This window comes from Xenopus laevis, chromosome 6S, assembly GCF_017654675.1.
Source record: "Xenopus laevis strain J_2021 chromosome 6S, Xenopus_laevis_v10.1, whole genome shotgun sequence".
In the NCBI taxonomy this organism is placed as follows: domain Eukaryota; kingdom Metazoa; phylum Chordata; class Amphibia; order Anura; family Pipidae; genus Xenopus; species Xenopus laevis.
The window spans coordinates 120,050,972-120,065,564 of NC_054382.1; the positions used below are offsets into that span (position 1 = coordinate 120,050,972).

At 40.5% G+C, this 14,593-nt stretch overlaps 1 protein-coding gene across 1 annotated transcript in view; it reads right to left on the minus strand.

The window, feature by feature from the left end:
- Positions 1 to 14,593, minus strand: part of rspo2.S (R-spondin 2 S homeolog) — a 97,807-nt gene that overhangs the window by 35,565 nt on the left and 47,649 nt on the right. The window contains exon 3 of the mRNA XM_041567997.1: positions 9,160 to 9,348. Within this exon, the coding sequence (XP_041423931.1) occupies positions 9,160 to 9,348 (189 nt within the window). The remainder of the gene's footprint in view (positions 1 to 9,159; positions 9,349 to 14,593) is intronic.

Consider the following 14,593-nt stretch of genomic DNA (forward strand, 5'->3'; position numbering starts at 1 on the left):
GTTTGTTAGAGGCTGGAAGCTCAATATGTTTCATTATATCTAGTTGAGTGGTGGCGTAATGTTGTTTTACAGGTGCATGGTATGTGGTTGGGCATCTCTAAAGAAAATACTGAAAATAAAAATTATAATGCAATGGAATCATTTTAATACATTTTTATCACTTTCACACTGCTGCATGATGAACCTTCTCCAAAAGTAAAAATTTGCCACAACAATTGCCAATTTACTAAATCATGACTACGAAAGATTTTGGCCACCCTAAAGAGTCTATTTCTTAGCATCTTTGTAATGTATATGTTTTTATTACTGAGCTTCCCAACACACCACAAAGGCTAGGGATTCTAGACACTTAGGGGTATATTTATCAAAGAGTGAAGTTAGAGATCACCAAGTCCACTAGAGTGAAATACAACCTCTTTCCATCCATTTCTATGGCATTTTTAAAGGCGTATTTATCAAAGGGTGAACTTTCACCCATTGATAAATACTCTTTTCGGACTGTGGTGATCTCGGACTTCACTCTTTGATAAATATACCCCATAGTTGGAGCAGTTGCAGGTTGCAGCAGGACAAAATTTTTAGGCTGAGGTTGGGTCCCAACATGACTCTGTTTGAGGATCTAATGGTCTATTGGTCATCAGTGGTGGCTCAGTGTGGTCTCAGTTCCACTTAGAGAACACTTTCTGCAACTTTCATTATCCCTGGTGGCAGTTGCCAATGTTGTTGCTTAAGACACAGAGAGCCCTGGAAAACATTTTTGGACACGTTCTTGTAATATCTGAGCCCATCTGGCTCCAACCTTAACCTTATCACCATATGATATCTTTGATGTTTCCAATTGACACAGGAATAGTGCCAAACAGAATGTGTGTTTTGTGTCCAAATGCAAAAGTTTTTTTTTATATAATTTCATTTACATTTTTGAGTGTACCAAGCACAATCCTGGACAAGGGACACCTGTTAAAATGTTGTTGCCAGATTAAATGCCCTCTCTGCCTTATCCAAATATCATTCCTGCCAGACAATAGAGCAGATTTTTTATCTGTGAGGAACATTCAGATTGAAGAGCAACACAAGCATGAAAGATATTCTTAGAGGTGAAAAATAAGAGCTGATAATGGCTATTTCGTAGTCCCTATGTGGACTGGCAGCCTACAGGAGGTTCTGTTTGACAGTACACCTGATTTTTATGCAACTACATCTTTCCTCCAAGCCAATAATTCAAAGATAAGAAGCAGCTTTGAGGCCACTGGGAGCAACATCTAAGTGGTTGGTGAGTAACATGTTACTCACGAGCCACTGGTTGGGGATCACTGTAATAGAGGATACCTGTATGTGTAAATCTACCCTCCTGAGTTTTATGAAGCCTCAAAGGGGCTATAGCTTTGGTATTTGAAATATGGGATTCAAGTCTGCCATTATGCTATTTGACTCTTCTATTCATTTGTTTGATAGGACATGTGTTTTGCCTTCACTTATACCAAATGTCGCAGAATATCTGTAAGTAAGTAGGATGTTGTTTGAAGAATATTTCGTATGTATTCATTCATCTGGCAACAACCTGCTGAGATTATTTTTCTCCATCACATGTTTTCATGAAACACACTTCCTGTGATGGACGTTTCACATAAAATACAGGTTTTAAGAAAACATGTACAGAACGATTGTAGCCTGTGGGTCATGTCTTAAACATGAAAACTTTCATAGACCTCTTAAACATGTCTTTCCAATTGCAAGATGACACAGAATGCCTGACAAACTGGAAGTCAAATTTATATTTATAACATACAACAGGTATCTCTCAGCGCCAACCACTTGGCCATCTTCAACTCAGAGATGTGAAGGGGCAAGGGGAGCTTAAATCTTTCATATTGTGTTTAAAAGGAATGTGGTGTGGCATATGAGGATGTTTACTACTTTTACTGCACAATGGAAGAACTTTTGGATCCTTTTAGACCTCTTCATCCTAAGCACTGTGGTCTTTCTACCAACTGTAACCTATTTCGTTCTTCTACCGATTATAACCAACTGTAAACTCTAGTTCCTCTAGAGCAGTGATCCCCAACCATTGGCTTGTGAGCAACATGTTACTCTCCAACACCTTGGATGTTGCTCCCAGTGGCCTCAAAGCAGGTGCTTATGTTTAAATTCCAAGCTGTCCAAGCTCCTGTAGGCTGCTAGTCCACATAGGGGCTATCAAATAGACAATCACAGCCCTTATTTGGCACCACCCAGGAACATTGTTCATGCTTGTGTTGCTCACCAACTCCATTTACATCTGAATGTTGGTCACTGGTAAAAAAAAGTTGGGGACCCCTGGTCTAGAGTCTATTACCAACTGTAACCCTCTGGTTCTTCTACCAGCTATTAGCAATTGTAACTGCTCTGGTTATTCTACAAAACCAGATCAAGCCCAGTGCATTATATAAACAGTGCTGGTGCCATCATTAGTTCTAATTGGTGCTCAGTGATATAATTTGAGCCACATCACTCATTAAAACATGTGCTGTAAAATATCAGTATATTAAATGTAGCCTTTTGCCTTTATATGTTAATAGAACTCCAAGATGACTGAACATATCCTTATATTTTGCAGTAGGGGGTACATTATTGCCCATTTGTCATTTCCTTAAAGAGAAGGATGTGGAATTTAGTTGATATAAAGGTGTGGATGGGAATATATAAATCATGGATGCTAAACAAGTTCCCTTGTACCCCAGATGCTATAAAATCAAAGTTATCAAGGCAAAGTCACAACTGACTAGTGGGCAATAATATAGATGGCAACAGTTTAATTGTCACTAGGACCAAGGCCTTGCTAGTGAAGATTAAGTACAATATAATGTAACCATCATTAAAATTGGAGTTTATAGTTCCATTAGACCCCATTTTCTTTCTACAAACCCCATCCTGCTGATGTACAATAACATTTAGACTACTGAATTAAGTCATGTGCTGGAGAATTGAGATAACAATTACATTAACCACTACAAATAACTGATACAAAATATGTACAATGGGCAAATTAAATCAACCTGAAAAAATTATTTTTAAAAATCCAGAATTCATAGAAAATGCTATAAATCATGCGTTAATGTACTGTATTGAATAAAAGTTGGATTAGCAAGCCATGCCAAACCTCCAGCCACATCAAAGATTATCGTTTAAGAAGATTAAACCAAAGTGACATTTTTACATTTTCTGTCTGGGAATTCTGGCAAAGCATTAGCTCATAATATCTCCCCCCCCCATTAAGACCCTTCATAATCTCTCAATTGTGGGATCACTTGTGAACTATAAATATATCCCACAATCATAATTTTAAAAAAAGATAATATGGAGAAGTTTAGCTTATCCTACATACCTACATATTTAGTGGAGTAGGTCCACCCCACCCCCTTGATTATCAATGGTCATCTGAAGTTATAGAGTCATATTCTAGATATCTTTCACATCCAATGCCACCTTGCATACCCATGAGGTTTAAATGACATGATTAAGCCAGCCATAAACTAAGTTCAAAATATCCTTTATATAGGATATACCTGTAAATGTACCACACCTAAGCCAAGCCATAAGAACCTCCTACCACTCACATAAGAAGAAAATACTATGAAAACAACCACCTTTAAAGGGGTTTTTAATGTTCAGTTAATTAGCTTTTTATTCAGCAGCTCTCCACATTGCAATTTCTGCAATCTGGTTGTTATGGTCTGATTTATCCTAACAACCATGCATTGATTTGTATAAGCAAATGGAATATGATAGGAGAGGGTCTGTGTAGAAAGATGAGCACTAACAGTACATTTGTAGCCTTACAAAAGATTTGTTTTTTAGATGGGGTCACTGAGAAAGAAGAAAGAAAGAAAGAAAGAAAGAAAGAAAGAAAGAAAGAAAGAAAGAAAGAAAGAAAGAAAGAAAGAAAGAAAGAAAGAAAGAAAGAAAGAGAGGGAGGGAGGGAAAGAAAGAAAAGAAAGAAGAAAGAAAGAAAGAAAGAAAGAAAGAAAGAAAGAAAGAAAGAAAGAAAGAAAGAAAGAAAGAAAGAAAGAAAGAAAGAAAGAAAGAAAGAAAGAAAGAAAGAAAGAAAGAGAGGGAGGGAGGGAAAGAAAGAAAAAGAAAGAAAGAAAGAAAGAAAGAAAGAAAGAAAGAAAGAAAGAAAGAAAGAAAGAAAGAAAGAAAGAAAGAAAGAAAGACATGAAGGTTTACTGAAAAGTTGCTTAGAATTAGCTATTTTATAACATACTAAAAGTTAACTTAAAGGTGAACCACCCCTTTAATGGAAAGAAAGAAAGAAAGAAAGAAAGAAAGAAAGAAAGAAAGAAAGAAAGAAAGACAGACATGAAGGCTCACTGAAAAGTTGCTTAGAATTAGCTATTTTATAACATACTAAAAGTTAACTGAAAGGTGAACCACCCCTTTAATGCAAAGAATGTGAGATTAGTGATAAAGGGGACACCACTGTTACATAACCACCCGTTTTTATAATTCCATTTCATTATAACATAAAACTTGACAGCGTGTGTTATTTTATGTCATAATGAATTTTTAAAAGATCAGTGGTTCGTTTACTCTGCCTCATTGTTAAAGTATGCCTTCGTCTTTAGGTGGGACTTGCAAGACTCACTAAAGTGCAGGCGTTGGACCAAAGACAATGTTTTTCTTTGTTCTTGAATTACATGTGACCAGACCAGTAGCTGAGCACCAGGCTGTGTCTCTTCTCACTCTTCTCAACATATGACCACACAGATATCAACATTTGTGGCACTGCTCATCGCTTATGCTGCCATCATGGTGGCTCACCAGTTGCCCAGTCATCAACATTTTGAGTTGTTCATGAATGGACTAAGATAACTCACATGTTCACAGTAACGTTCAAGTCTATCTTAGCCAAAAATGCAACACCCGACTCACATTCTAACTCCCATATGAGCCGTATGATTTTAGCTGTCCTGATATTTACATCTGGTTCTTGAAACAATGATCTACTGTTTGAATAGCCGCCCTTTTTGACAGAGGGAATTCAGCCATTAACTCAGCCATAGTGGCATTGATAGAAAGTTGATTGGTCGGTCTTTGAATCTACTTGACCTTACAGATGTGCCTTTATAAAATCAAGGTGGAAGCACGAGGCAAGAGTGACAGGAGACATCTCTCAAATATGTATTAAATTACAGGGTTGGCTGGAGATACAAGTGCTTTGGAAGTGTTGAAACAGCAGAAAGGGTTTTGAGTCTGGGCCATGACTGCTATTACCTGGGAATATGGTGAGCGATTTGAAAGCAAATCCTATGGGTTACTAGACCTGAACAAAACGGTCTCAACAGAACCAGTAACCATTTTATAAAAGGTACTATGTCATTGTAAAAATTAGGGATGTAGCGAACGTCGGAAAAAAAGTTCGCGAACATGTTCGCGAACGTCCGGACAAAAATGCGAACGGTTCGCGAACGTTGCGAACCCCATAGACTTCAATGGGAAGGCGAATTTTAAAAGCTAGAAAAGACATTTCTGGCCAGAAAAATGATTTTAAAGTTGTTTAAAGGGTGCAACGACCTGGACAGTGGCATGCCAGAGGGGGATCAAGGGCAAATATGTTTCTAAAAAATCCATTGTTGACACAGCGCTGCATTTTGTGCTGTAAAGGGCAGAAATCACACTACGTCACTCAGGTGGTGTTTCTGGAGACGGTATTATTATTGATATTTAGACAGAATGTGAAAAAACTCACACAGCTAGGTGGCAGTGGTTTGAAGAACAGATGCAGATGAGAGATCAGCAGCAGGACAGACAGCTGCCCACAGCAGCTACATACAGAGCACTGCAGTCGAAGGTAGATTACTAGCCAGCAAAGCTACCTAACCTGAAATGTCCCTCAAATCCCTGCAGAGTTCTGTCCCTACAATACAGAGCAGTATCAAGTAGATTACTAGCCAGCAAACTTACTATCAACTGTCCCTCAAATCACTAACAGCTCTCTCCCTACACTAGCTCTTAACTCAGCCATAGTGGCATTGATAGAAAGTTGATTGGTCGGTCTTTGAATCTACTTGACCTTACAGATGTGCCTTTATAAAATCAAGGTGGAAGCACGAGGCAAGAGTGACAGGAGACATCTCTCAAATATGTATTAAATTACAGGGTTGGCTGGAGATACAAGTGCTTTGGAAGTGTTGAAACAGCAGAAAGGGTTTTGAGTCTGGGCCATGACTGCTATTACCTGGGAATATTCCCGAAAAAAAAATATCAAGGCAAAGTGGTGGTGGTGGGGAATAGTGATGGGTGAATAAATTCGCCTGGCACTAGTGATAAGCAAATTTGTCCCATTTCGTCGGAAAATGTGCGAATTTCCCATGAAAATGGCAAAACGGTGAAAAATTTGCGAAATGCCAGCAGCTTATAGTTTTGGACGCCGACGCACATTCTCCAGCAAAAATGTGCCAGGGTCTAAAAAACGGACGCTGCTGTCCACTTTTTTGGACGCCGGTGAATTTTCGTAGCAGTTTTGCGCATTTATTCGCTGGTGGCGAAACACGTGTATTCACTGCAAATTCGCGCCTCGCAAATAAATTCGCCCATCACTACCTGGCACAAATTTGTTGCGAATTTCCAAGTTTCGCTGCCGGCGAATAAATATCGTAAATCTCCCACGACAATTCGCCAGCGTCAAAATTTCTTTGGACGCTCTTCCGAAAAGTCGATTGCGCCAAAATCGGCGTGCGTCAACACTATTCGGACGCCCATTGACTTTAACGCCAGCCTCAGCTTGGATGCAGGCGTCAATTTCCGATTTTCAGGATTTTTAGTGAAAATGTCCGATTTTCGTGATTTTTCCATAAATTTAGCCAATTTTGCTGGAAATTCGCAAATTTTTCGCTGAAGCAAAATGGGAGAAATTTGCTAATTTTTTGCCGAAGCGAAATAGGAGAAATTCACCCATCACTAGTGGGGAAAAAGTAGGAAGTGTATCATAAACAAACTCGCTTGACCACCACAACTGTTCCCTCTTGTGCAAATTTTGAGGACCAGGCAACAAATTGTGGTGTGCATAGAGAATTTTGTATGGTGCACCTGAGTGTCATATGTATAAATGTGTTAAAGGAGACGGAAAGGCTGTATTTACTTGGGGGGTGCCAAAAGTTAGGCACCCCATGTGATTGTAGATACTCACCTGACACCCTGGGCCGGTGCTCCTATCGGCAGAAAACTGCATGGGTCCGGGGATTCTTCCATTGTGCACCACGGAGCAATCGGCTTCTTCTTTCTTCACGCGGGTGTGCGTGCGCAGTAGTGCGAAAAGCCAAACTTTAACAAAGAAGTTTGCTATTATATTCTATTGGGCATGCATTTTCCCTGGGAAAGTTGAAGAAAGAAGAAGAAGGAAGCTGATCGTTCCGTGGTGCTCACTGGAAGAACACCCGGACCAGTGCAGTTTTCTCCTGATAGGAGCACCAGCCCAGGGTGTGTATATATAATCAATATGGGGTGCCTAACTTTTGGCACCCCTAATTAAATAGGACTTTCCTTCTCCTTTAAAGGACAAGGAAAGCTTAAGTCACCGGCGTATACCAATCTGTTAGGCACCCCCAAGTGACTAATTGCTTACCCAAAACTGTGGGCTGTCTCTCCTCTTCTTTATGAGGGTAGTTTCCCTGATGGAGGACGGCTGCTATGTCCCTCTGGTTTTCCAGACACTCCATGAGCTAGGTCATGATTGGCACATGTATGATCCTAAACTTTTAAAGGGGTGTCTAAAAATTTGGCATCCGGTGACTTTAATTTTTTTTGTCCTTTAAATGTAAGGGGTAGAATATTTTAATTGCACACCTGGAACCTATCAATATGAATGCCATTCAGGGGTGCTTCGCCAATGAGGCGAGTTGAGGCTGTCACCTCAGGCGGCAGCAACCCCACTAGGTACCAGGGGCGGCAAAAATGCTGCTCCTGGTACTTTAAGAGCGAATTTCCGGGGGAGGGGGGGCAGCAGCAAGTGGTGCTGCCTCAGGCGGCGGAGGGGCCAGGATCACCCCTGATGCATTATCACAATCAATCAACAGCATTTACTGGTGAGCGATTTGAAAGCAAATCCTATGGGTTACTAGACCTGAACAAAACGGTCTCAACAGAACCAGTAACCATTTTATAAAAGGTACTATGTCATTGTAAAAATTAGGGATGTAGCGAACGTCGGAAAAAAAGTTCGCGAACATGTTCGCGAACGTCCGGACAAAAATGCGAACGGTTCGCGAACGTTGCGAACCCCATAGACTTCAATGGGAAGGCGAATTTTAAAAGCTAGAAAAGACATTTCTGGCCAGAAAAATGATTTTAAAGTTGTTTAAAGGGTGCAACGACCTGGACAGTGGCATGCCAGAGGGGGATCAAGGGCAAATATGTTTCTAAAAAATCCATTGTTGACACAGCGCTGCATTTTGTGCTGTAAAGGGCAGAAATCACACTACGTCACTCAGGTGGTGTTTCTGGAGACGGTATTATTATTGATATTTAGACAGAATGTGAAAAAACTCACACAGCTAGGTGGCAGTGGTTTGAAGAACAGATGCAGATGAGAGATCAGCAGCAGGACAGACAGCTGCCCACAGCAGCTACATACAGAGCACTGCAGTCGAAGGTAGATTACTAGCCAGCAAAGCTACCTAACCTGAAATGTCCCTCAAATCCCTGCAGAGTTCTGTCCCTACAATACAGAGCAGTATCAAGTAGATTACTAGCCAGCAAACTTACTATCAACTGTCCCTCAAATCACTAACAGCTCTCTCCCTACACTAGCTCTTGCAAACACACACAGGCAGAATGAAAAAACGCTGCAGGGCTTCAGTTTATATATGGAAGGGGAGTGGTCCAGGGGGTGTGGGGGTGGTCCAGGAGGGAGAGCTTCCTGATTGGCTGCCATGTATCTGCTGGTCTGGGGTGAGAGGTCAAAAAAAAGCGCCAGGTAAGGCGAACCCGAAATGGCGAACGTCGCGCGACGTTCGCGAACATTCGGCGAGCGCGAACAGCCGATGTTCGCGCGAACAAGTTCGCCGGCGTACAGTCCGCGACATCCCTAGTAAAAATGCAAACCAATAAATTTAGGAAACACATTTAGCATGAAAGTATAAAATAACAAACACTTGCAAGTCAAAGAATAAATGTGCTTACTGGAACACCTGTTCATATCAGGTCCTCTGACCCCAAAGTATCCGGGAGGGCAGGACTGCAGACACTCTCCGTACTGCCTCATACCCTCTCTTCTCAGAAAGAAAAACAGTTTCGCCTGGCAGCGGAGGCACCCATTATCTTTCGAGCAGGACAGACAACCTTTGCATATCGGGTTGGTCCCATAGCTGGCTGTAAAACACACAAAAAAAAACAATTAAAATAACATTTGAAACACACACGAACTATCAATTGGCAGCACACAGTTAAAAGAGAAAAGGCACCTATCAGTTTCACAAATAAAAGTTTAGGGTGGGGTGAGAGGAACCATTAAAAAGAAGAACATTGCCAGTTTGGATACTCGTAAAGAAACTTCAATTGAAAACAGACCCACTTCAATGCTATACTGCTGACTTTGGATACTGGTCAATAAATGATTCCTTTTATATCATAAAATAAAAGTTGTAAACAAAAGCTTAATACTTTTTTTTCTTTCTTTTGCTATTGGCGAAAGCACCTATTTCATTTCACTTTCTTCAACCCATCTGTAAACGATTACGAAAGTTGGGCATACACCAAGCGAGCAGATCTCTCACCAATATTGGGACCCGCATAGAAATGAAAATCAGACTGATCCAATCATAATGGGGATCTATGCAGATCTGTGAGAAGAAAAGAGACTACATGGAGTACTTTGACAGAATATATGCAGGGGCTCTCAACATATATCCCCTGTTTCTCTGAAGGGATTTCTTTTCTCTAAAAGAGTGGTGGTTTCTTTAATAGACTACATTTTACCCTATATTCATCTAAATTTAAAGAAAGGTAACAACAAAAAAGGAAAGTGTTTAAAGTAATGACAATATAATGTACTGTTGTCCTGCACTGGTACAACTGGTGTGTTTGATTCAGAAACTCTACTATAGTTTATATAAACAAGCTGCTGTGTAGCCATGGGGGCAGCCATTCAAGCACAGGATACACAACAGATAACAGATAAGTACTACTATAGTTTATATAAACAAGCTGCTGTGTAGCCATGGGGGCAGCCATTCAAGCACAGGATACACAGTAGATAACAGATAAGTACTACTATAGTTTATAGAAACAAGCTGCTGTGTAGCCATGGGGGCAGCCATTCAAGCACAGGATACACAGTAGATAACAGATAAGTACTACTATAGTTTATATAAACAAGCTGCTGTGTAGTCATGGGGGCAGCCATTCAAGCACAGGATACACAGTAGATAACAGATAAGTACTACTACAGTTTATATAAACAAGCTGCTGTGTAGCCATGGGGGCAGTCATTCAAGCACAGGATACACAGTAGATAACAGATAAGTACTACTATAGTTTATATAAACAAGCTGCTGTGTAGCTATGGGGGCAGCCATTCAAGCACAGGATACACAGTAGATAACAGATAAGTACTACTATAGTTTATATAAACAAGCTGCTGTGTGGCCATGGGGGCAGCCATTCAAGCACAGGATACACAGTAGATAACAGATAAGTACTACTATAGTTTATATAAACAAGCTGCTGTGTGGCCATGGGGGCAGCCATTCAAGCACAGGATACACAGTAGATAACAGATAAGTACTACTATAGTTTATATAAATAAGCTGCTGTGTAGCCATGGGGACAGCCATTCAAGCACAGGATACACAGTAGATAACAGATAAGTACTACTATAGTTTATATACACAATCTACTGTGTAACCTGTTCTTGAATGGCTGCCCCCAGGCTGCACAGCAGATTGTTTATTTAAACTGTAGTTGTGTTTCTGAAGCAAACACACCAGATGTACCAGTGCAGGACAACATTACATTATATTGTGATTCTTTAAAACACAAATTTTTGGTGTTACTGTTCCTTTAAAACATTAGTACTGAAAATACAAGGGCTATCAGGACCAGCAAAAATTCCTTTTGCACAGGGCCAGATTTTGCCTGTGGGAACCCCGAGGCTGGCATCATCCACTACCTGCCCACATCCATACCCTCTCCCCCTACAGGATTGGGGGACGGAATGCGCAGGCAGGAATCCTCCACCATCCCCCCGTTGCACCATTTGTGACCTTGCCACAAATCTAGGCCTGCTTTTGCATACAGTTTTAAACATTTACTCCATAAGAGATGTTAAAACAAGGAAAACCGTAATTCGGTGTTTGGGTACTTTAGCCACAGGCTTTATATAACAGGCAGCGACTGCCAACTATGAGGAACATGGTGTGCCCTTGAACCTCACCAGACTTGTAAGTGACACAAGGCAGGTTGGACCCACAGCTTGAGAAAAACAAAGGCTCTGTTAAAAGACCTCATTCATTGATGTTTGAAAGTACATGGAAAAGAACACACAGGTAATTGTGTACAGGAATATTTATTTACAAAGTCTTCTCAGAACGGTGGCAACGTGGTTGTATAGAGGAACTTTCAAATGTATGTTGCTGTTCCATTTAGGTTGACATGGCTCTGGAAATTTTAATTTCTAATGGATATAGTGCTCTGCTTGAGTTGACTAGAGCCCTGCCCAGTTCACAGCTCATTCCAACTGATGGTTGCACCCAAATAGAAGGGATCAAAATAAAAGCTTTCCACAAAACCCTACTGACTTAAGGTGGCCATACACGGGACACTGAGTCTGCAACTTATTGGCCCGTGTATGGGGCCCCCCGAGGGGCTTCCCCGATCGAGATCTGGCCGAAAGTCGGGCAGATCTCGATCGGATGGGACTAAAAATAAAAATCCCGTCGGATCGCGGCCGCTTCTGTTCGTTGATGCGGTCCACGATCCAACCGCCCATTCCCATTCGTTAGTAACCGATCGTTGGGCCCTAGGGCCCACATTCGGATCAGCCCGATATTGCCCACCTCAAGGTGGGCATATCGGGGAGAGATCCGCTCGTTTGGCGACATCGCCAAACGAGCGGATCTCTCCGTGTATGGCCAGCTTTACTACCAAAACCAAACCCTAAACACACCACCCAAATGCATAAATACACACTTTCGTTCCCTTGCCAAGCTTGCATAATTGCATAATTGCATAATTGCATAATTGAATAAAAGTAGAAGGTCTTTGTATTTATTAAGCACACACAGTGCGGCGGCGGCTTCCTAATATTTGTTCGGCTCAGATCTCAAGAGAAACTGCTTTGTAAAAAAGGTTACAAACTCATTCATCAAAATTTGGATTTGAAGCGCAAACATCCAGAACTTCCATTCAGCCCTCGTAGGTGGTAAGAAAAATAAAACTGAATTAATGTCTTAAGGGGATGAAAGGTTAGAGGTTTCTGATGTTGATCAAAAGTTGTTTCAAGACACAGTAGGATCCAGTAACAAAGTAGGAATAGATTATCAACTCAAAAGTTAGTAAAGGAGAACCAAGCCACCTGCTCACAGTGACACCAACAGGCTCTGTTTTGCTTAGTGTCTACGTGCCAAAACCTTCAGGCAGTGCTAAATGGCCTATGGAAAGGCTAAGGACTTCAGCACTAGAGTCATTTCTAGTTAAGTTGGATTTTTTTAAGGGGTAGCTTTTATTTTGGACTGATCTAAAAATCAAACAAGGGGTATTCAGTCAACTGAAAAAATTAGATAAACGAATTATCAAAATATTAACTAACCTGTTATACTGGGATTAACAATTTAGGGGCAGGAATATGTCTCCAAGCTCTTAAAGGAATACTGTCGCGGGAAAACATGTTTTTTTTTTCAAAACCCATCAGTTAATAGTGCGGATCCAGCAGAATTCTGCACTGAAATCCATTTTACAAAAGAGCAAACACAGGAAACACAATGGATAACAGATAAGTTAAAAAATCCCATTTTATACTGCAGAGCTTATCTGTTATCAGCTGTGTATCCTGAGCCTTTTCTCCTTTTTCAGATTTGAATGGCTGCCCCCATGGCCACAAAGCAGCTTGTTTATATAAACTATAGTAAAGTTTCTAAAACAAACACACCAGTTTTAACAGTGTAGTACAACAGTACATTGTGTTTGCATTACTTTATAAGACTTTCATCTTTTGGCGTTACTGTTCCTTTAAGTTTCCATTGATTTGGAGAAGTGATGAACTACATGTTTCAGATCACTTGGATCCTTCCTCTGATACAGTGAGGACCAGAGGAAGGATCCAAGTGATCCAAAACATGAAGTGTATTACATCTCTAAACAAATGGAAACTTGACTGCACGGACACAACTCTCCAGTGGATTTGTTCTGTTTCAGAATATCTATTTTGGAAGTGGCTACTCCAAACCACTGTTTTGAAGAGTTAACAATACATTTGCTCACAGCAGTTCTTGCGGATTGTTTGAGATTAATATGATTTTAATCAGCAAGATAAAATAAAGTCTAGAAAAAATGAACAGATTTATAAAACATTGTACTTTTTCTCTGAAAGGCACTACCGTAGACATCATTTATTTTCTTTGACAATTTTCTTACATAACTAAGCGTTCTCTGGCCAAAAGGCCTCATTAATCCAGAACAGTGTCAGAAAAACATGTGATTGCATATAGCGTGTGGTATTTAATAGTGATGGGCGAATTTGGGGTGTTTCGCTTCGACGAAAAATTTGCGAATTCCTGCAAAATTCGCGAAATGGCGAAAAATTAGCAAAACGGCTCCGGCGTCTCATTTTTGACGCCGGCGTCAGTTTTTTTCACTGGCGCATTTTTGCCAGTGAAAAAAACGGACGCCGGCGTCAAAAACGGACACCAGCGTCAAAAACGAGAAGCCGGAGCCGTTTTGCAAATTGTTCGCCATTTCATTTTTTTGACACCGGCGAATTTTCACTGGCAAATTTTTGCTGCATTTTGGTGAATTTATTCGCTGCCAATTCGTGCCTGCCGAATAAATTCGCCCATCACTAGTATTTAACACTGCCATTGTACTTGCTATTAAATTCTCATAAATGCATGGCAAATTATAGTAATAAAGTCAGGTCCACTGGATTGGTTTCAGATACACATTTCCAATTAGAAAAGAGAGTTATTAACCGGACATCTCTAAAACCCATCTATTACATGCACAGTAATTAAATATCTAGAAAGGAATTTAACTTAACTGTTTCAGTATGTTGTAGCTCTTGAAATTAACGTCGGATTGCTTAGGACAACTGCTTAGGAGAACTGCATTCATAGTGCAATATGCAAGTTATGATAAAATGTGAAGATGGAGTTAAATCTTTTTTAACAGTTAAAAACATGCATACTCCTTTTTAGCCTGCCTGAACTTTCATTTTCAGAATTAAGGAACCAAGATGGCAGCCATGATGAAGACTCCAACCTCTGCAATCTCTGCCAATGGTTCCGAACAGTGATCCCCAACCAGAAACTAGAGAGCAACATGTTGATCACCACCACTTTCTGTTTTAGCATAAAAACACTGGCAAATAGACCTCCCCCCAGAAACTATATTCCTGGGGGAG